General features: G+C 53.0%; 1 protein-coding gene across 4 annotated transcripts in view; it reads left to right on the forward strand.

Moving 5' to 3' along the window:
* SNX29 (sorting nexin 29) overlaps positions 1 to 21,870 on the forward strand; it is a 496,622-nt gene that overhangs the window by 59,133 nt on the left and 415,619 nt on the right. For all 4 annotated transcript variants that reach the window (XR_008294767.1, XM_027043227.2, XM_053213859.1 and 1 more), the window contains exons 5-10: positions 593 to 773; positions 3,498 to 3,568; positions 4,742 to 4,990; positions 6,935 to 7,310; positions 14,375 to 14,493; positions 20,841 to 20,916. Coding sequence is in view for 3 of the 4 variants with exons in the window: in XM_027043227.2 (XP_026899028.1) it covers positions 593 to 773; positions 3,498 to 3,568; positions 4,742 to 4,990; positions 6,935 to 7,310; positions 14,375 to 14,493; positions 20,841 to 20,916 (1,072 nt within the window). In the remaining variant the exon portion in view is untranslated. The remainder of the gene's footprint in view (positions 1 to 592; positions 774 to 3,497; positions 3,569 to 4,741; positions 4,991 to 6,934; positions 7,311 to 14,374; positions 14,494 to 20,840; positions 20,917 to 21,870) is intronic.

Genomic DNA, 21,870 nt, shown 5'->3' on the forward strand with positions numbered 1-21,870 from the left:
GTTCTCCTTCAGTCATATGGAAATCTTTTGTAGGGAAGTAGAAATGCGGACAGTTATGTACAAGAATGTTCAAAGCAGTAAGTAGGGATAATTGGCAATATATCATGTTTCCAGCAGAAGAGAAATAGTTCAATTATGTTTAACTGGGAGGCTGTCAAATACCATGTCTTCAAAGATCTTAAAAACTTTTTTTTCAATGTTTATTTATTTTTGAGAGACAGCACGAGCAGGGGAGGGGCAGAGAGAGGGGGAGACACAGAATCCGAAGCAGGCTGCAGGCTCGGAGCTGTCAGCACAGAGTCCGACACGGGGCTTGAACCCACGTACCATTAGATCATGACCTGAGCCGAAGTTGGACACCCAGTTAACTGAGCCACCCAGGTGCCCCGAATGTCTTCAAAGATTTTTAAATGTTATAGGAAAACTTTGTGATCCAGATCAGTAAGGAAACAAACCAGGATTCAAAATTACACTCTTTGGTACCTTTCTTTTTCTGCGCTAAGGAAGTAACTCTTTTGCAGAAATGACTGGGAACTGTGAAATGCCGCGCGTCCCAGGCTGAGTGCCACAGTGTCCGTCCCTCTCTCTGCAGAGCCCGTGTTCTGGTTCTACGTGAAGGAGGTCCTCAGCAAGCACGAGCTGCCACGCTTCTACTCCCTGCGCCACATCGCCTCAGACGTGGGCCGCGGCCGGGCCTGGCTCCGCTGTGCCCTCAATGAACACTCCCTAGAGCGGTACCTGCACATGCTCCTGGCCGACCGCAGCAGGCTCAGGTACCCGGGATGGGCACCTGCGGGGAGGGGTAGCCGAGCGCTTGGAATTGCGGAATCTGACTGCCCAGGTTTGCATCCCAGTCTCCCCATCGGGGCGGGCGGGTTCCCCTCCGATAGTCCCTGTTGATTCAGCTGTGCTGTGGGCACGGTTGGTCAGAGAATTAGTGCCAGAGTGGAAGCTCATAAAGGGCTCAGCATGGCACCTGTAGACAGCAAGCACTCCATAAATGTTTATTATTATGTAGGTGTGGGACGCAGAGGGAGCTGTCATCCCGGGACATAGCCTGCTCTTCCTTTGGTGGTTTAATCTGGGCTTCTTTCAGATCCAGAATTTCTTTCTCTTCAGATACTGGGTGTTCAGAATAAGTTTCATGTGTATTTTTCCTTTGTGCTCGGTTCTTTACAATTCCTTCTGGTTTTTTTTTTTTTTGAGTTTAATCCCATACTGACTGAAAGAAATAGGGAAGTTTTGTGTAGGGGATAGAAGTCAATTGTTAGTTTAAAAATAGCCATTTTATGATGTTTCCTCTTTTTGTTTTCCCCTTGATTGTAGACTTAAAGCTCACTCCATCAGTTAATATAGGTCATTTTTTGCTGCCAAAACAAATATCATAAAACCCTCAGTGACTTGAGATAATAGCCACATTTACCTCTCCCCCTGCTACGTGTCTGTCGTGGATGAGTCTGGGTTTCCCATCTCAGGGTTCCAGGCTGACATAGGCTCCGTGTGAACGTTGCTTCCACGGTCGCTGAGTAGGAAGAAGGGATGTGGGTTGAACTGAGTGTTGGTTTTTAAAGCTTCTGCCCAGAGAGAACCTTCACTTCCACTCACATTTCATTGGCCAGCAAGTCACATGGCGGCGGCCTAGCTCGGCAAGGTGGGGGTGCCTGGCTGTCACAGAGCAGTGGGGAGAGGGCACCGAATATGGGTCAACTGTGGTACGGTCAGCCATGTTCCTTTCAAAACCGTGTGACAGCGCTGTCATTTTCTTATACTCGTGGTGTTGATGATATCTCTGTGTTAGTGGCTGTTATTTACCACCTGAGAATGGTGGACGAGACATGTCGTTTTGTGTCACCTGATGATGCAAAGGGACGGTGATCCATCCCACACTGGTGACCTGAATAGCTTCCACATTAGCAGTGCCCAGATCCTCAGTAGTGAGGATTTGATTTCAGTGAATTAATCTCATTTAATTCAGTAAGCTGGCATTTCATCAGTGTTGTGATGCATGGCCACGATTTTATCTGCTGCCACGTGCTCCCTGGCTTGTCTCCCCTTCTGTTTTTTTTGTGTGTGTGTGTGTGTGTGTGTGTGTGTATGTGTGTGTGTGTGTGCTGCTTCTGGTCATCTCCCTACCAGCAGTTTGTTATGTGTTCTGGGATGATCCTTACAAATACCCCTGAAGTTCTCCCGGTGATGATGCTCCTGGCCCCTCGCTTGGCTGGACACTCAGACTGTGGGTCTGAAATGGGAGGCATGGGGGCCAGGAATGCCATGCTGGACAGCACCCGTGTGCTGTTCAGCTCTGGGCTGGGAGGCTGTGAATGTCTGCGTGCACCACCCCCCAACCCCACCCTGAGCATTAAGCGGTTTTAGTTGAGGAGAACATACCCCGTTTCTTACATTTCCAGGAAGCTCCTCCCAGCAGATCAGTTGCAAGTAGTTCCGAGTTGTCCCACACCATTTCAAGGTGGACTGTTAACAACGAACAGCCGAGTCACAGTTGAACGTAGCTGAATCACTAGCCACTTATCCACCTAGCTGTGGGAAAACCAAATTCACTTATACGCGTGGAACCTGGCTTAGATTTTTAAAGAGTCACGGCCTTGGGAATTGGAGGTACAGTTGGCATGCCAGCTCAAACACGTTTGTGCTTCCGCTGACGTTCTGCTGGGTGAGTCTGTTGAAAGTGGGGCGTTTCTTCTTTCCTGTTAGTTGTCCTCAGTCACTCGAGCGGGGAATGCATCCCGTCTCCTGCTGAACCCCACGACCCTCACCACTGATGGTGCTTCAGTGATTTGAGCTTTGAGGCAATTAACTGAGCGTTCTCCTACCTGGTGGCCTAGTCAGGGGTTGAGGATATTGGCTTGCTGTGGTTTAGCAGGGGTTGGATAAAGAGCCAGGGCACTGGGCTGGGAGACCTGCTTCGAGCCCTGCCTGTACCATTACTGCCAACGACCTTGGACAATCCCTGTAGGCCTTGCTGACCTCTTGCTACAGCCATTTAGATTCATGGGGCCCTTTTAGCTTCCCAGCCCTTTCCAGGGATAACTCGGGCTTTTGGGTCTGCAGCCCAAGGAAGTATTTCATGCAAATGTTGTGGTTGCTGGAGCCACAGAATTCTAGAATTTCTTTCTGAAGTTGTTTCTTGCAGTAGCTTGGTCAGGGGGCCAGCTTGGATTTCTTGTGTGTCTTACAGACATTCCCTGAGTGAGCACTACCTCTCTGTTTGTGTCCTTCCCCTTTGCTTCTTGATATAAATACCCTGTTTACGTTGCCCATTTCAGTACACTGGAGCTCAGGGCACCAATGAGGAAGTCGTAGGATATATACCTTCAGTCCTTTACAACCAGAAGCTTCATCCCCACGGAGACCTTGGATTTCTGCTCTGGGATGACCGGGCGTGGATTTTCCAGGGAGCCATGTAAGGGAATTTATTTGGCTGATGGATGCAGAGAACTACTGTTCAGAGCTTTTCCCCTTTCTCTTTCAATTTGCAGCACTTTTTATGAAGACTGGTCTTTTGTGATGGATGAAGAAAGATCTAGCATGCTTCCCACCATGGCAGCTGGTAAGCCTGGCTCAGGCCAGGATTGATGAGTCCTTGAAGTGTGGTGAGCACAGTCGGCTACCTGGGAGGGAATTTATAACTCCAGGGGATGCTGCCATTTCCCTGTCCCTTGCTGACTTAATGGGTCACTGGCCACTGCCCTTCCTTTGGTGGAATTGATTACTGAGCCCATTTGTCTTGAATTGGATACCCTGGTAGGGAAAGCCTGGGGGTGGGGGCTTTGGCCGTGGCTTTACAAGTATAACATGAAGACCTGGGGATTTGGACGCAGGAGACCTGCCTTTGAAGCCTGGCCCTACCCCTTCCTGGCTGGTGGCTTGGGGCAGATCCTGTGAGCTCTGTCACCCTTACTGCCTGCTCCTCTGCAAGGCAGGGGTCTTGATAGCATGGGAATTGTTTTCATAGTGCCATGAGAGAATCACACGTGACGAGAGTAACATGTGATTTATCATCGTGAGAGCCCTGGATTGATGTTAGTTGGTGAATCGTTAGATTATCATTTGACTTTCACTCAAAGGGTGAGCCCAACAGAAGTGGGTAACTTGCTTCTTTCTTTAAAATCCTTCCTTGCCTCCCTCCTTTTTTTTTTTTTTTTTCCCTGAAGTTTCACACTAAGGCCCACATATTGAGAGTTAATGTTAGTCGTGTCCACTGAGGAGGAGAAGTCAGGCTCTGACCGTGAATTCTGGGTAGGCCAGAATTCTGCAAGCTTTTACCTAAAGTAATTGTGGTAATGATACTGTTTGGCGCACATTTTTGGTTGCGTACTGAGCTGAGTGTTCTTGGTGGGTGATTGTCTTTGACACCCTGTGAAAGCGATGCTGTTGGCCCCGTTTTACAGATAAGGAAGCTGAAGCTCAGGTGGTGCATGGCCTGACCAAGGTCTCCTAGAACGTGGTAGGATTCACCGCAGGCCCTCTGACCCCAGGGCTTACATCTTAACCTCCCCCCAGGCTGACCTCCTGTCTTCCACAGATAGGGAGAGGATTTGGAAAGACTCCCCTCCTGCCATCGCTGGTGTCTACTGACCCCATTTTGTGGGAGGTTTTTTAATCCGTGTTTAAGATTAGCCGGTCCCCTCTTGCGTGTTCTGCCAGGCCCCACGTGTTCATCGTGGTGGGGGCGTGACTCTCCCATGGCAGACACTCCAGACTTTTCCCTTTTTTGGGGCAGGTCTGAACTCTATCCTCTTCGCAATTAACATCGACAACAAGGACTTAAATGGGCAGAGTAAGTTTGCTCCTACTGTCTCAGACCTCTTGAAGGAGTCCACGCAGAACGTGACCTCCTTGCTGAAGGAATCCACGCAAGGAGTGAGCAGCCTTTTCAGGGAGATCACAGCGTCCTCTGCTGTCTCCATCCTTATCAAACCTGAGCAGGACACGGAGCCCCTGCCCGTCGTGTCCAAGCACGTCACCACCGGTGAGCAGGATGGGGCGTGCACGGTGGAACAGGGGGTTCGGGTGAAAGGACGACTGGCCGCGGCCAAGAGGGATGCATCTGGTGGTCTGAAAGTCCCAAGGGGAATGAAATCTATGTTCCCTTCATTTTTAGTTCACGTTTGTGTTTATTTTTCTTCCACTAACTCACTCTGGAAGGGGCTGAGAGCCCTGCTGAGCTGTGGAGATGACATGGTGGGAGAGCAGATAGCTCACCGAGAGCACACTGAACGTGAGGGTGTGTGAGTCGCATGAAAACAGAAGAGCTGGAACTTCATGCATTTATTCCTTCCTTCGTTCACATGTTGATTCATTGCGTTCTGTGTGCTCAGCGGGGAACTAGGAAGATTGCTCACATTTAGACCGCAGTCTCTTTTGGGCTGGGTAGGGGTACCCATTTGATGGCAAATTATACAAATAAGTGAGTATCCTCTTGATAAATGGGATAAAAGCCAAGCAGGGAGTGCTATCAAGAATGTGTACTCTTTCCGGGGGGGAGGGGGAGGTGACAGGTGCAGGCCAAGGGGGAGGGAGGAGTTGGTCAGCTTTGACTCTAGGCTGTGGGGAGGCAAAGTTGATTTAGTTGAGATCAGTTTTATGAGAAGTCTGTGATACGCTTTGAGCCTTCCGGGGCGTCCAGAATGTTGCTACAGCAAAGTTGGAGATGTGGGGTTTAAGTACGTAGTCCTAGTATTCTCAAACCTCTTAAACAAGGCAGTGATCATGGGCATCTCTTTGGAATTATTACTGACGGTGAAGATTCAGAACCCATGGGGTCTTTGGTATACATTGGCTTTATCTGTCTGGTCCTCCCCTTCTCTGGCAGAGACCCCCAGCAAATGACAGGAAATAGGACCGTTGGGGGCTTTGTGAAGCAAAGACCCTGGAAGTTGTATACCCCAAGGAGTGTTCTTTCCATCCATTTTGGGGACTCTGCTTTTGACACTGTCTCAGCGTTTGATACACTGGTGAAGCATCCCCATGTGGTTCAGACGGGAAGGAGTGTCTGGAGTCAGCTTGAAGTGTCTCACACCCAAGTTTGACGATTAAGATGGGTGAACAAACTGGTTCACATAAGTACTAGTCACCAAGACAGCTTTGATTTCTGTTTCAGGTAGTCTTTGCTGTGTGACAAACAGCTCCAAAGTGTAGTGGCTTGAAACAACCACAATTTATTATTTTTTTGATGACTGTGCATTGATGGGATAGTTCTGCTGGTGTCGCTTGGGCTTCCTCATGGGGCTGTCCCGAGTGGTGGCTGAGCCGGAAGATCTAAGACGGTCTCACTCATGTGCCGGGGAGTAGTGCCCACTGTTGGCTGGGGCATCTGTTTTTCTACACGTGGCCTCCTCTGCTCTGATTAGCTCGACTGGCTTCCTTCCCCGGTAGTTTCAGGGCAGCATTCGAGGGGGTGTAGCACCTACTGATGGCTGGGCTACAGAGTTCCCCGTTACTTGTGCCACATGCTGCAGGGAAGATGTGAGCACTGAGCCAGCCCGTGCTCAAGGGGGTGGGGAAATAGACACACCCTCAGAAGGAGGAGCAGCCGAGTCCCATTGTAAAGGGGACCATTGACCACCACCCCAAACGGGTGTTCTTGGTCTCATCAGTCAGCCAGGAGAGTGCTTTCCAAAGTGAAAGTTGTCTCAGGAGTGGGGGCACCCTCTGAATCAAAGTGCTCAGAAGGGACAGTTGTAATGTGTGCTCTGTGGTGTGTTTATTTACCCCGGAAGTGTAGTCCCACATCCATTTTGTTCAGTCTCCTGTAGACAGGTTTTTCTCCCTCGAGGATTAAAAAAAATCTGAATGTATCTGAAGTGTATTTTTCCGTTGACCAACGGAGGAATTTCCACGATGTAGACGCCACATGGCTCAATTGTGGCTTTATCTTGCCTACTTCTTGTGACACCGTATGTTCTTTTACCAGATGCCAAATGTAAAAAGGAGCGGAAGAAGAAGAAAAAGGTGACCAACATCATCTCGTTTGACGATGACGAAGAGGAGAACTCTGGCGATGTTTTTAAGAAGATACCCGGGGCCGGGGAGAGTTCAGAGGAGAACTCCGACCGCTCCTCGGTCAACATCTTGTCGGCCTTTGAAAGCCCCTTCGGGCCAAATTCCAACGGAAGTCAGAGCAGCAACTCATGGAAAATTGATTCTCTGTCTTTGAACGGGGAGTTTGGGTACCAGAAGCTCGACGTGAAAAGCATCGATGACGAGGATGTGGATAACAACGAGGATGATGTGTACGGAGGGAGCATGTCCGGAAGGAAGTGCCTGGGACACTCGGGGTCGCCTGAGAAGTAAGTTCCACTTGGAGCTTTTAGCGTAGGGTTGGCGCGTTAACGGCTTTCTCTTTCTGCAGCCTCCGGTGAAGTGAGCGCACACACGGTTTATGGGAGGCATCATTCGCTTTTCTGATCTTGAGTTAGGAGGAAGGAGTGTTAGCTTACTGTCTTCCTGAGAACGAACTCGAGGGAAGGGAGTGCATTTGAAGGTCCTTCTTCTAAAGTTGGTATCAAGACGTGTGCCTTGACATTCTCGCCTTAGGTACGTGTCCTTCATTCCTGTTGCTTGGATGTTGCTTGTGTCTCTAACTTGCTCCTCGCACAGGAAGCTCGGGAGAGAGGCAGGGTTTTTCTAGAGCACAGTCGCAGGCTGCCAGTTTCTCTGTTTATGTACCGGGGCGTGAACAGCAGGAATTTGCCTGCACTTGCTGCTTGAACAGTGGACTTGGCCATAGGTGGATGTTTGGAAGGGCCCTGATGCACACGGGGGCAGAAAAGCACAACAGCACAGTGCAGAGCGTGGATCCTGGAATCGACACAGCCTGGCTTCTCATTTCCTAGCTGCGTGGCTTTGCTTGGACACATTTACCTCCCAGAGCCTCAGGCCTCATCTGAGACCTGGGAGCAAAACAGCACCTGCTTCTCGGAGTCGTTGAGTTAGCGGCAGACGTGCGTGGGGCCTTTGGCAGCAAGAAGGCACACAGGTCAGCTGCTTCTGCTCTCGCTGCTCTGTACTCATTCCTGTGCTTGGTCTTGCTCTGAGCACCGGATGAACGAGCTGCCCCTTCACTTGGGCCTTGCGGTGCACGGGGCCATCGTCACGCTGGCTTCACACCCAGCCCGTGACAGCATCACCTGGAGACGCCGACACCCCGCGGCGGGGCACACCGTCTCTGGCTGTGAGCTTCTCATGTCCCGCCTCGTTCTGTCTCATGACACGGTGCCTGTTTCTGATTTCTGCTCTTTTGCCCTCATTCACACGGGTGCCCGTCTGAGCAGCGCTACCGTATCGATCACCTGTGATAGGCCGGGCACGGCGGGCTCCTCGCGTAGCCGCCCTGGGAGGTTGGTGGGTGCCACGCTCGCTCGGTGGATGAAGGCAGACAGCAGAGTTGTGTCAGAGCAGCGGCAGGGCGGGCCCTAAGGTTCGGTTACGCTGTGCTCCCACGCTTTTACTGTCAGCTGTTTTCCACGTTTCTGCATGACGTAGGGATATCGCTTGGTTGACAGTCCGTCGGATCAAACTTGTCACGATTTGCTAACGTCTCTTTCCCCCGCGTTCAGTATTTCGGTTGTTGGCCTTTGATGTTGTTGCTGCCGTTTTTGCCTTTCTTGTGATCAGCCACTCTGAACTGGACGTGTTCACGCACGAGTGTTTCTTATACTCCTGGAGGGTGTGTTGGGGTAGGTCCCCCGGAGTGTTGCTCTTGTCCAGAGGGATGAGCGTTGGCCACCTGGGACCCACGTGCTGTGACCGGCTGTATGAGTCCGGGTCTCCAGAGAAGCAGAACCGATGGGGGCGGCGTGCGTCTGCGTGTGGGCAGGAGTCCTGCCTGCTTGTCCGCGGTTCCACTTGCCACGGTTTCCTTGCCACGGTTTCCGTTCCCCCGGAGCCAACCGTGGTCCTGGAGCAGTGGCGCTCCTTCTCCCGGCTCATCATGAGGTCCGCAGTGGCCTTGCGCTGCATCACAGCGCCCACATTCACTCTGCTTCATCTCACTGATGCCGGCAGGCTGGGTCTGAGGACCCAGAAGGGCTCCCACAGGACCAGCCACGAGCGGCCCTGGCTGCACACAGGCTAGAAATCAAACTCGAGCCAGCCGCAGAGGAAGACAGAACTCGCTGAAGGCGTGGAGTACAGGGACGGTGTGTTTGGGAGACACAGCAAGGGAAGGACGGAGTCACGTCCTTGCTTGGAGCCCGGGGTTTTTTACTGAGGATTGTGCTGTGGGGTATGTCACCTCTTGGGTGTCCGGGAACCGCTTAGAACAAAGACCAGGATCCAGGTGTTATGCCTTGGAGCCAGGGGGTTCTTGGCATCGAGGGGTCTAGCGCCGGTGGTCTGGAATACTCTCTGAGACCTTCCTCCGGCTGTTCTAGCCTGGTCCTTCCTTGGATGTGATCTGGTCTAAAGAAATCGTTTGCTCCTTGTCCCTTACAAGGAGGACGTCTGCTATTTGCATTTTGAGGCACGTGTAACGTGGGGTTGTGGGTCCTAGCAGGAAAAGCAGCAGGAAGGGGAGCAAAAGCCGATTTCTGTGGAGTCCTTCAGCTTCCCTGCCTCCTCATCACGTGGGCAGTGGGTCATCTCACGTCATCAAGAGAAGGGTGACTACAGTGCAGTATGATATTTTGAGAGAGAGAGAGAGAGACCACATTCATGAAACTTTTGTGGCAGATCACGGTTACAGTTGTCCTATTGCATTGTAAGTTACTGTCGTTAATCTCCTAACGTGCCTCATTTATAAGTTAAACTTTACTATAGGTGTGTATGGATAGGAAAACACAGTATATCTATAGAGGGCTCAGCAATGCGTGTACTCTTAGGAACTCCTTGGGGGGTCTTGGGACGTATCCCCTGCGGATAAGGAGAGGGGGATGCTACCGTCTGTCTGGATCTGTCTGTCTAGATAGATTTTAAGGAATGGGCTCATGTGATTGTGGACGCCTGACATGTCCAGGATCTGTAGGGCGTAGGCCAGTGGGCTGGAGACCCAGGGAGGAGCTACATTTCCAGTCCAGAGGCAGGCTGCTAGCAGAATTCCTTCTTCTTTTTTTAAAAAAAAAAAATCTTTTTTAATGTTTTTATTTATTTTTGAGACAGAGAGAGACAGAGCATGAGCAGAGAAGGGGCAGAGAGAGAGGGAGACACAGAATCTGAAGGAGGCTCCAGGCTCTGAGCTGTTAGCACAGAGCCCAACGCGGGGCTTGAACTCACACACTGCGAGATCATGACCTGAGCCGAAATCGGACTCTCAACCGACTGAGCCACCCAGTCGCCCCCAGAATTCCTTCTTCTTTGGGGGACCTCGGTTTTTCCTGTTAAGACCATCAGCTGATTGGATGAGACCCAGCCAAACACGGAGGGTGATCTGCTTTACTCAGAGTCCGCCGTCTTAGGTGTTAATCTCATCTGAACATACTTCCTCAAGCAACTGGAACAACGTTTGATCAGATATCTTGGTGCCGTGGCCTAGCCACGTTGCCACATAACATCCACATAAGCCCTTTGTTCTTAAGCAGGGCCTTTTGGGACGTGCCACTTGCATTCAGTGTCTCTGTGGGTGAGTGCATCTCTGAGTTGATTCACCCTGTGTATTTTTTGTCCCCAGACACAGTCATTTTTCTTCCTATTAGCCTGGGGCCATTGAGGGAAGCCTGAGCGGGAGGGCAGCCTGCGAGCCAAGGTAGCCACCGCCGGCATTGTGATGTGTAAGACACAAAACAGTGCAGGGTGACCTTTACAGGGGCCCGGGCCCTTCCAGGCCATTGGGCCTCCTGCACAGTCTGGACGGACTCTCCCTGGCGTAAGGCGGGGGATCTTGATTGAGCATTCTGCAGAGCCCCTTGGCGAAGAGTAGAGAATGATGAGATGGCCCACTGAGTAATACTTTTGATTCTAAGCTCACGTTCATAGGAGAGGTCTGGGAGCTGGAGGGGCCGGCGTCTTAGCAGTTGAGCAGCACAGCCAGGTTTGTGAGGGAAAAGTGGCCCTTCCTGGAGAAGCTCTCTGTGGATGTGACAGCCTCTGGCCAGTCAGTGCCTTGATTGTCTTTAAAATGCTCTGTTGGCCAAAAGCTGGGTTTATGTTTCTGTTTGCTGGCAGTTAAAACGCTTCTTTGATGACCGAGGGAAAAAAATCTTGTCCCTCCCGCCTCAATATTTACAAGTGTTTGGTTTGCCTGTTTTTTTTTTTTTTTTCCTTACAAGAGGATAATATCTTTATTATAGAAAGGGGTTTTTCTGTCACTTGACGTGTGTCCTTGGACAACCAGTAGGGAAGTGGGGTGAAAACATAATTCAAAAAGAAATACAAACAGGGGAAACTGTTAACATCTTGCTAGCAATTAAGCAAATGCAGAGTGCAGCAGACAGCTGGAATTTTCCCAGGGATTTAAACTGAGAACCGGAGAAAAGGAGAGCCCTAGGTTAGTGCCCTGGGGGGAGGGCTTGCTCTCCGCGTGTCCTCAGCTGCTTGGTACCTTCTAGGCACACAGTAGGCCTTAATTGTAGAGTGGATGATGGGGAGAGTCTGGCGCACAGGGCCGCTGGATCCTCACAGATCACGTCCCTTGTGTTGACCGCCTTGTGGAAAGACGGTTTGACACGACCTCAGGAGCCTCCAAAATGTTTGTCCCACCTGATTCAGCAGTTTTGTTGCTGGGAATCTACCCTGAGGAACGAGCCTCCGGAAAGGAAAACCCGTTGCTGCCTCTTGACTCCAAAGTCCTTGCTCACAGAAGTAGAACACTGGAGCTGACCTCAGCTCTTGTGTAGTTTAAACTCAAACGTCTTAATGATGCAGATCTTGGACATCTTTTTTTTTTTTTTTTTAAGTTTTTAACGTTAAATCCAGTGGTTAACGTAGTGTTTCATTAGTTTCAGGTGTACAATATAGGGAGTCAGCAGTTCCATACAGGACCCAGTGGGATCTGGAACATCTTAAATGACATTTAAGAGTGTCTTAGTAGTGTGAACACAAACTTATGAATTAATATGGAGTGGGAAAGAGCAAAATATTAATGTTACATTGAGTTTTGTTATGACCTCTTAAAGAAAAATACGTGTAGAACGAAGCCGCTACGGGAATGGTGTCTAATGCAGTTTTGCTTTTGGTGTATCCCCTCCCCCCGCCGCCACCCCCCGCTTTTTGGCATTTTCTAGCTTTTAAAAGAAATGTCTGACTTTTTTGATGAAAAGCCACACCCATTACTGGTTTTAAGCCAGATGTCGCACCACGTTCTGAGTGGGTCTGTGCCTTAGGAATCACTTCAGTATTAAGTCATTTTGGGGGTGGTGGCCCTTGGGCCCTTTTGCTTGGGTTCTGAATCTCAGCTAAGGGGACCTGGCTTCACCTGTGCTCTGCCTGTGTTGCTGAGAAGTGGCAAAATTTCCCCTTAGAAAGAGCAGAAAATCCCATCTGCCTGGAGCAAATGATTCTGCCGCCTCCTCCTGAAGGGCCCCCCTGAGCGCCTCTGGGTGTCTGGGAGTCCTCTGGGTCACCAGTTGCTAGATTGGAGCCCCAGGAGGGCGGCTCTGTACGGATTCTAGAGGCACAGCCAAGTTCACCCCAGAGCCCGGCCCAAGTTTGGTTCTGCTGGTGCACCCCACCCAGTCTGCTGAGCGTCTCATTGTGGGTGTGACCTGCACGGTTAAATGACGGAGTTTGCAAAATTCTGGTAGGATTATTTCCCGTTTGTTCTGAGCCAAATGTTTGACCAAGAGGTATACAGGACTGAAAGGAAAAGCTCTAACCGACTCTGGAAGCAGCACAGGCTTGCCCCCAGAGGCGGGCCCTCTCCCCTCACCCCTTGTTAAAATTTAAATTCTAGTTAGTTAACTGTCGGTTTCAGGAGTAGAACTCAGGGATTCATCACTTCCATACAACACCCGGTGCTCATCACATGCCCTCCTTAGTACCCATCACTCATCTAGCCCAGCCCCCACCCACCCCTCCCACCTCCCTGGTTGTTACTTTTTAAAGGATTGCTAAGGACAACAACAAAGAAGAATACTTATGCCAGAGCCTAAAATATATCCCGTTTGGTCCTTTACAAAAAATTATTCTTGATCCCTGCCCTGAACCAAAAGAAAAACTGCATACATCATGCCACATGGTGGGCGGCAGCCACGGGGCCCAATGTGATTGGATTTGGAAGATGTGGCCTCAGATCCTTGAAGCCTCGGTTCTGTCCAGGATGCTGAACTTGCACTAGTGACATAACCTCCTGGAACTGGTTTCCTCTCTCCCGCCCCTCACTTCCCCCTCTTCCTCTCCCATTCTCTTACTCCTCCTCCTCCTCCTCCTCCTCCTCCTCCCTCCCTCCCTCCCTCCCTCCCTCTGTTAAGTAGGCATGACCATGGTTTGCTTTGGATTTCTTTATAACTGTGTCCCAGAAAAGAAACTGAGTTACAGAAGGAAAGGAAGGAAGGAAAGGAAGGAAGGAAGGGAGGGAGGGAGGGAAGGAAGGAAGGATGGAAGGAGGATTCTATGAACTTTAAAGCCTCTGCAAACACATTCTGGTATTTATTCATGTCTCCTACTTGCCCAGAGACAACTGCTGCAGTGGGGAAATCCTTTTTCAGACTCACTGAACTGAACCAGCTGGTGTGACAAAGATGGTCCAGGTTGCTCTTGTACTTTGTGGATAAGGGGACAGCATGACAGCTCTTATGAGCCTGCTTTATGTTTAAGCTGACCCCCTTTCTTGGAAGGGACCCAGACACGATCTGGTCTGATTCTGCCATTTTACTAATGAGGGCTCGAGAACCAGCCAGGCAAAGGGACACTCGCCCCGGGTCTCGTGGCTGCCGTCACTCCAGAGCCTGGGACACTCTATCCTTCCTCCTGCTTCAGGACTTTGCACATGCTTTTCCCTTGCCTGCGTTCCTCTCGTCCTTCTCTTCACTTGGCTGACCTTGCGGTCTCACTTGCAGCTCTCATCTGTCACCTGTCTTCTTCAAGGAAGCTTTCCATGGCCTTCCTGACCAGCTCCATGGATCTGAGCTGCTGTCTTATGTCTACTTGTGGGATCGTGTGGTTCATGTCCTGGTCCCCCTATGACTTGTAAGCTGCCGGAGGGCGGGATAAACACTATTTGCTGGCTCTTTGGCCAGCACAAAATATACGTGAGCACAGAGCCTGGCATATAGTAGGGGCTCAGGAAACACTGGTTGAAGGCACGAATGTACGAGGCCTGGGTCTGGACCACACGCTCCTGCTCCCAGCCTGGGCCTCCTGTCTTCAGCTCAGTCATGGTCTGGTTGGTTCCCCAGAGGGAACTTGAGGGAGGCTGGAGGATGCTCGTGGCCCTCAGAGGCTCTTCAGTCTGTCACGCAGCTGTACTCTCTCACCTCAGGCCGCTGGATGCGAACGCCCGCCTCGCCCAGATGCACAGCTGGGCCCCGCTGCAGGTGCTCCAAGGTGACGCCGATGTCCTCTTTCCGGTCAGCGGAGTGGGCTCGTATGGCCCTGCAGGTGGGTGTTCCCCGATGACGTGTTCCGTCCATTCATGCATGAGCTTGGGCCCCGGGAGCCAGCAGCAGGGTCCGGGTCCCCTCTGCAGTAGCACTGCACGAAGGGGTGTGGGGCCCAGGGCTGCAGAGGCTTGTTGAGGTTGGGACTGCCTGAGGCTTTGGCTTCTCTTCTTGCTCAACCCGAGGGCTTGACTTGCTCTCACCTGAGCGAGTGCTGGGCCAAACCAGCTGACACGTCATGAAGGAGCCCCCAAGCCTGTGTTTTTTCCTCCCCAGTGATTTTGTTTTGGAACTTGGTCATATACAAGCAGACCACCAATGGTGACGGTTATTGTTGCCTCTTGGGGAAAAAGTTACAGCACCCTTTGCAACCAAGTGCTTGGGGTCAGAGAGTAGCTTGCTTGAAACCTGCCTTTAGAGTGGATGAGCGTTTTGGACCCCTTCCATTTGGTTGCGTGTGCTCTTGTGTGGTTTGTTACTCTTTTCTTTAGCTAGAGCAGGTCACAGGGAGCAGCGGGAGAGGGGCGAATGGGACGCGGATGAGCCCGGTTGGTCGAGGGGTGGGCGTGTGGTGCAGCCGGTACGGTGCCTGGCGGCTGTCACGGCCCCGCGACACCACCGGGTTAGTGAGGCCCCAGCCTCTTCCCCTCCCCTGCCCACAACCCCCTGTAGAGGCCCCTTCTCACCCTCCCAGGGCCGGGTCTGAGAGGACGTAACAGGGCCCACCAACTGCTCAGGAGGCTGTTGACATTGTGAACCGGGTGGTGGACTGTTCTCGTCACCAGCGGGGGACAGAAACTCCCTCCAAGTAGCTGGAGCGCAGGGGTGGGCGGGCGGGACCCTCACTGGTGGCAGTCTAGAGTGGGGGTCAGGGAACCTGGCTCCGGGGGCTGCGTGAGCCGGTCACCTCTCCGGGTGGCAGTGCTCCTGGCGGAAACTGAGGCTCCAGAGCATGGTGGCTGAGTGACTCGGTCCGCCGGGCCGGGCTCCTCTTCAGAAGCTGCAGCCGGTGGTGATCCTGACAGCTGAGGCGTGCCAAGCCCTTGGAGCGAGTCCGGGGCTGCAGGGCAGCTGGTGTGGATGAACGCGTCCCCTCTCGCCCACGGCCCGTGAGGAAGGGCTGGGCGGTGGCGGGGACTCCCCGGTGAATGTGGGGAGAGGCGCCAGGCACCTCCCGCGGCCCCGAGAGAGCCTGCCGTCCACGTGGGCGTCTCGTGCTGGGGACTTGGAACGAAGGGCGTTCGTGTGTGTCCCCCATTGCGCGCCCCGCCCTTCCTCATGTGGTCTGTCCTGTGTCCACTGCCCTTTGACCGTCTTGCCCTCTCTTCCCTCTCCCCTTTCGGCCTGAGCCGCGCGGCCTTCTCAGCAGCCAGCGCTTCTCCTGGGGTCTCTGCTGAAACCGCGGAGAGGGGCCGGCTGGTGGGCCCGGCTTCCCCTTTCCCTCAGGTGGCCGTCCGTGGTCCCAGCGGCCAGCGGTGGGGTTGGGTGCCTCGCCATTGTCCACTGAGCACGGTGCACGTGGGGGCTCGCAGAAGGCAGGTGGTCCTGACGCCCACGTGGGACCCCTGTGGGACTTCCAGCTGGTGACCCAACACCCTAGTCACCTTGTCGCCCTCCCCACCGAGGGGGCCTTTCTGCCCAGCTGCCAGGGGCCCGCACTAGGCACGCTGTCTCGTTTCTGGCAGCCCCTTCCTCTTGGGGCTGGGGGCTGGGGGCTGGGGGCTGGCTGCTCCGGGGGCGCTGCCCTGTTGCCCTCTGTGCTGGGGTGGAGTCTTCCAGAACCCAGCACTCCTCCTCCCTCTGCAGGCTTCCTCCAGGGTCTGCGGGGAAAGCGGCCTCTGGCCAGCCTCCAGCATCCTCTCGGGAAGCTTTCCCCTGGTCCCGCCTCTGCTTGTCAGCCTTCCAGACCCGAGGCTTCACCTTGTCACTGTTGGGGGACCCCGAGCTCCAGCTTATCTCCATTATCCTCATCAGACATGCTGTGTGTGAGCCGCCTGCCAGCTTGTTAGTTTACTGTGGTAACAAAGCCGCCAGGAGTCCCGGGAGCCTGTCACAGCCTTGGGCAGACTCGCCGTGGGTACGAGTTGCATAGGAAGACAATTATGCTTAGGCTGCAGAAGACAGGAGAGACAGCACCGGAGTCGATCTGCTGCCCGACTGGAAGGCCAGGTGGCATCGAGTCCCTCCCGGCCTGGCCCCCGTTTCCCTGGGAGGTGGGCGGACCTCTGATGTCAGGACTCACCTGTCAGGGAAGCCTTTCCCTGGGCGGCTCTGAGTGCATGCTCTCGGCATTTCTGTTCCAGACTCCTTTGCTCCTGGTGACTTCTGACCGCTCTCCTTTCTGAGTGACACCCTTCTACTTGAGCAGGGTTAACATAGTCTCTCATTCTGGCCAGGGAGCCATTTTGTGTCTTTAGTGACAGTTTTGGACCCAGATGGCTCTACTCTTAGGAGACCTTCCCATCATCTTTGAAAGTGTTGGTATCTGTAGTGTCACTGCCCGTGGGGACATTTAGAGGAAGATGGAGCGAGGCACGTGGTGGAGGAGGAGTGTTTTGGTGGCCACATCTGGAGAGAGAGAAGGTGGCAGAGAAGGGGACTCCGGACACAGAAGTATTGTCCTGATTCGTGGACGGGGAGGCTCTGTGGCTTAGGGGGCCGTGCTTTGGAGCTGGGGTGGGAGGCTCAGAGAAGGAAGACACCATTCAGGTCACATGGGACCAGGGTGTGGGATTAGATACAGTCATTCCTCTGGGCGTGTCTGTCACCTGCAACATAGCAAAGCACATTTACCATTTCTTTGAAGCTGCATGAAGCCCCAGAGTTCCTTTCAACCAAGAATACTCAACGGAGGTGAACACCCATTTCTACCCATTGCACACATGAAATTGTTATTGCTCCTGTCCTCATCGAGGGTCCTGGGGTTGGTGGTGGGTCTTAGCAACTTCAGAGTTAGTTAGCCTCTTTTCTTTTCTTTTCTTTTCTTTTCTTTTCTTTTCTTTTCTTTTCTTTTCTTTTCTTTTCTTTTCTTTTCTTTTTTCTTTTCCCTTCCTCCCTCCCTCCCTCCCTCCCTCCCTCCCTCCCTCCCTCTCTCCCTCCCTCTCTCTCTCTCTTCCTTTCTTTCTTTCTTTCTTTCTTTCTTTCTTTCTTTCTTTCTTTCTTTCTTTCTTTCTTTCTTTCTTTCTTTCTATTTATGTTAGAGAGACAGAGAGCATGCACACAGGTGGGGGAGGGGCAGAGAGCAAGAATCCCAAGCAGGTTCCCTACTGTCAGTGCAGAACCCAACCCGGGGCTCGAACTCACCAACTGTGAGATCATGACCTGAGCCGAAATCAAGAGTCAGACACTTAACCGACTGAGCCCCCCCCCCCCCCAGGTGCCCCCCAGGTGCCCTCCAGGGTCCGTTTGAGGCCTTGTTCGTTCATTTGAGACCTTGGGTCCTCAAACCTTCATTTCCCCGGTTCTTCAACTTCTTGTCTCACGTTGGGTCTTTGGGGTTGCTTGTTGGGATCTAGGAGGCTCTGTTGTAGCACCGCACTGACCTGAGACGGTTGATCCGGGGCTTGGCTCCCAGTGGGTAGTGTTACTGTTGGGGATGTCAGGACCCTGTGGTGCCCCTGGACCTGCATGATGTGTGGTCCCCACACCGCTCATGAAGGTCGTGTGCCACTCAGGGCTCGTGGTTTTCTTTATGCAACCAGTGGGTGTCCTGCTGTCTACCGGCCCTGTGCTGGGCTCTGGGGGGATCCGGAGATGAGCCCTCCCAGCCCCCGGAGTTTTGCGTGCAAGGAGAGGACAAGGGACATCGACAGCTCCCTCTGCTCCCACCCCTGCCCCCACCCTGGCCACTCTTCGCACAGCAACTGGAGTAATGTCTTAGAACTTGAATCAGATCGCCTCATTCCCCTGCTTCAAGCTCTTCTAGTGCCCTGAGGATAAGATCAGGAACCCTCACTGTGGCCCCCGAGGCCCCGGCTTGCCCCACAGCTTGATGCCCTCACGATGCCCCAGCCACACCAGCCCGCTTGTGCTTCCTCGAGCCGAGCCCACCGCCGTCTCTCTCCTCCCGCCTCCTGCAGCCTGTGTGCGTCCTTCAGGTGGCAGCCCAAGTGTCACGTGCAGAGGGCTCCTCCGCCCCCTTCCCAGGCAAGCCGGGCGTCCTGTTCACACTGCCATAAACCTCGTGTGTCCCCATGCCCTCACCTCAGCTTGGAACCGTGTATTTGTGTAATTACTTGGTGATGCCCATCCCCCTGCTAGTCTTTGAGGTCCTCGAGGGCGGGGCTGTGTCTGCCCTGGTTCCGGTGTGACCCTGACCCTGGTCAGAGCTGGGCCCACAGTGTGGGCTCAGGAAGCCTGTGCTGAGTGGGGGCGCAGTGGGCGGACCGAGTACCTGGGGGTGGGGCTTGCCGACGGGAGTGGACACCTGGTGGTTGGAAAACGGATATCCAGGTGGGGACACGGTATAGACAGAGGAATGGGGTGGGGAGTTCAAGGACGCCTAGAGAGAGAGGCACGTGGCCCAGATCAGCTGTGTGAGAGATCACGGAGGGGGAAAGGGCTTAGCTCTGGCTCTGGGCAGAGTGAGGTTCAGACTCTCACACATTAGCTTGTGATCTCGGACAGGTCACTGAACTCCAGGGCCGTCTCCACATCTGAAAAATTAAGATAATAGTAGCGGGCACCTCCGAGGGCGCCTTGAGGGCGAGTGAGGCAGCCTGGGCGGCCTGTGTTCCTGTGGGACATTGCTGGGCTGAGTCGGATGGAGGGTGTCTGGAATGCTGGCGGACGATGTGGGCCTTTACTCCAGCCGTGGGTTTCTGCTGTGTATGTTGGAGTCCCCATTTCCGCTCCAGGGAGGGGAATCTGATAGCCGTGAGTGGGTTGGACCATTAGGGGTGAGGCAGAACTGTGGGGGCTCCTGCAGGAGACCCCTGGAAGGTATTGAGCCTCAGCACTAGGGTGGCAGTGGAGACGACTCTGGACAAGGAGTGGGCGATAATGAGGTGGAGCCGGCAGGTCTGGGGCTCCCTGGCTCCATGATGGAGGGAGGAGGGCACCTTGCTCTGAGGGGAGAAGGCCCAGTGGAGAGGGTGACAGAAGGCAGCAGTTTGGACGTTACGATCAGTTGGTGGGCCCTGCAGGGTGGCCCGGTAGAGCTTTCAGGCGGGCAGCTAGCACCGTGGGCCACGGGTTCCGGATTGAGGTCTCAGCCAGAGGTGCTTGCTTGGGACGTGTCCCCTTTACACAGCCAGGGGCCAGGGCCCAGACCCTGTTGGAGTGGCCAAGGGGGGCCCCTGAGCCGGGATCCAGAGGCACGGTGACAAAGGAATCAGAAAAGATGAAGGTGGGAGGGCGGGGATGATGATGGCGGTGGTGATGGAGCCTGTGGTAGGCAGGCTGGGCTGTAGGGTGACGTTTCCCCCTCAAACTCCTTTAAAAAAGTAGGAGCGAGTGGAATAGCTTGATGGGGATGGCAGGGTAGAAGAAAAGGTGGCAAAACATTCTCTCCTTAGGACTCCCCAAGTGCAACCCCTTTAAGAGCTGGGGAATCTCCAGCAGGATGAAACTCCGGCCAAAACGGGAGGAGGGACAGGCAGGAGGCCGCCTAGCTTAGGGCAGTGAGATGGGCTCCCTCCCGCCTCTGCCCCGTGCCTGCATCCGGGCCTGGTTCTGCAATGGCTGTCGAAAAGCCAGAAATTTCTCCACTGGGCAAGTGTTAGCCATGGGTGATACCGGCCTTAATGTCACCGTCCAGCCCAGGGGGCCGTGATTTGCACTTTTTTCTGAAAAGAGACTTGAACAGCAACTAACACATTTATGAAAATCTTTAGTGCCTCTAGAGGTGATTTGTGGCCTCTCTTGTTCCGAATGCCTTTCTCACACACCACTCTCTCTGTGCTGGGTGGTAGCTTTTCAGAAGGCCGCACGGCCCTGGGTTTTGATGTAGACGCTGTCGGTGATGGGACTGTGCTGCCCCCTTGTGTCTGTCATAAGCCACTACAGTGCAAGCAGTTTTGTCCAACAGAAAGCTGATTTTTGTTCTCTGATCCTGAGGCTGGCTCTGAATATGGACTTGGTGCACCATTCCAGGTGGCTCAGGGTCAAAAAGGTTAAGTGGGATGTTGGGGCCCCCTGCCTTGTGTCAGTTCCTGGTGGTAAATCTGAGATTCTGGCCAAAAGGACGAAACAAGTAGCAGATTAAAATCCGGCATGCAGGCCAGGAAACATTTGTAAATCGACTGATGTAGAGGGGAGCCCGTGTCTGCACCGTGCCCGTGCCTCCTGGAGAAAACGAAATGAAAACAGACTGCTGACTTTCTCTCCGCCACTGCTCTCTGTGCACAGATGCCCCCCTTGGGAGCCTGGAGAACGGGACCGGACCAGAAGACCATGTTCTCCCGGAGCCTGGGTCCCGGTACAGGTTAGTATTCAGAAGCCAGATCGCCTTTGGGATTGAATTGTCCTGTTGACAGCTGTGCCTTTGATGCTTTTTTGAAGGTGGGAGCATACCTGCTGGGATTCAAGGTCAAGGCCTTATTTCACACTTATGTTCAGGTTTAGATGGGAACTTACCGAGGGTGTCCGCGTGAGAAACGGCGTGTTACCAAACTTCATTTGTGGACCTCCTTTCCTTTTTATGATTTTGGGGGCATATCTGGGTACCTCGTCTACTGTCATTTAATGGGTTTTAACATTTGGTCACAATATTAGGCAACTTTAATATTGTGGAATACTCGAGCCACTTAGCTCTCATGTATTTGAGAAGTGCTTCGTCCCGAATAGAGTAGTAAGCACCATGTCGGGTTTCTGATTTTCAAGTAAAAGTATCTCAAAGGGAAACTGAGTTGCTCAAAGTCGTTGGATATTTGGTGGCAGAGCTCAGATGGACACTGAAGTCTCCCTGATGCCACCGCGATCTTTGCGGCTCTTAGAGTTGTTTCTTCTTCTCTCTTCACGGTTTTAACTGGGCGCAAACCAGGGGTCGATCACACCTGCATTTTCAACCTCAGCTCCAGGGTGGGAGTCACTGGTGACATCAAACCATGCTTGGTGTTACTGTCTCTCCCTGAGTCAACGGGGCTCTGCTCTGTGACAGTGACACCACCTGTAGGTTCCTGCACGGTCAGTACATTGTCAGGGAGGACGGGTGTCACCAGGTCCATCCAGGATGCAGAGTCCTTTCTGCTGTTTCTTAAAAAAATGTTTTTAATGTTTTATTTATTTTTGAGAGAAAGAGACAGAGTGCTAGCAGGGAGAGCAGAGAGAGAGGGGGACACAGAATCCGAAGCAGGCTCCGGGCTCTGAGCTGTCAGCACACGGCCCGATGCGGGGCTCGAACTCACCGACTGTGAGATCATGACCTGAGCTGAAGTTG

Source organism: Acinonyx jubatus, chromosome E3, assembly GCF_027475565.1.
Source record: "Acinonyx jubatus isolate Ajub_Pintada_27869175 chromosome E3, VMU_Ajub_asm_v1.0, whole genome shotgun sequence".
Classification (NCBI taxonomy): domain Eukaryota; kingdom Metazoa; phylum Chordata; class Mammalia; order Carnivora; family Felidae; genus Acinonyx; species Acinonyx jubatus.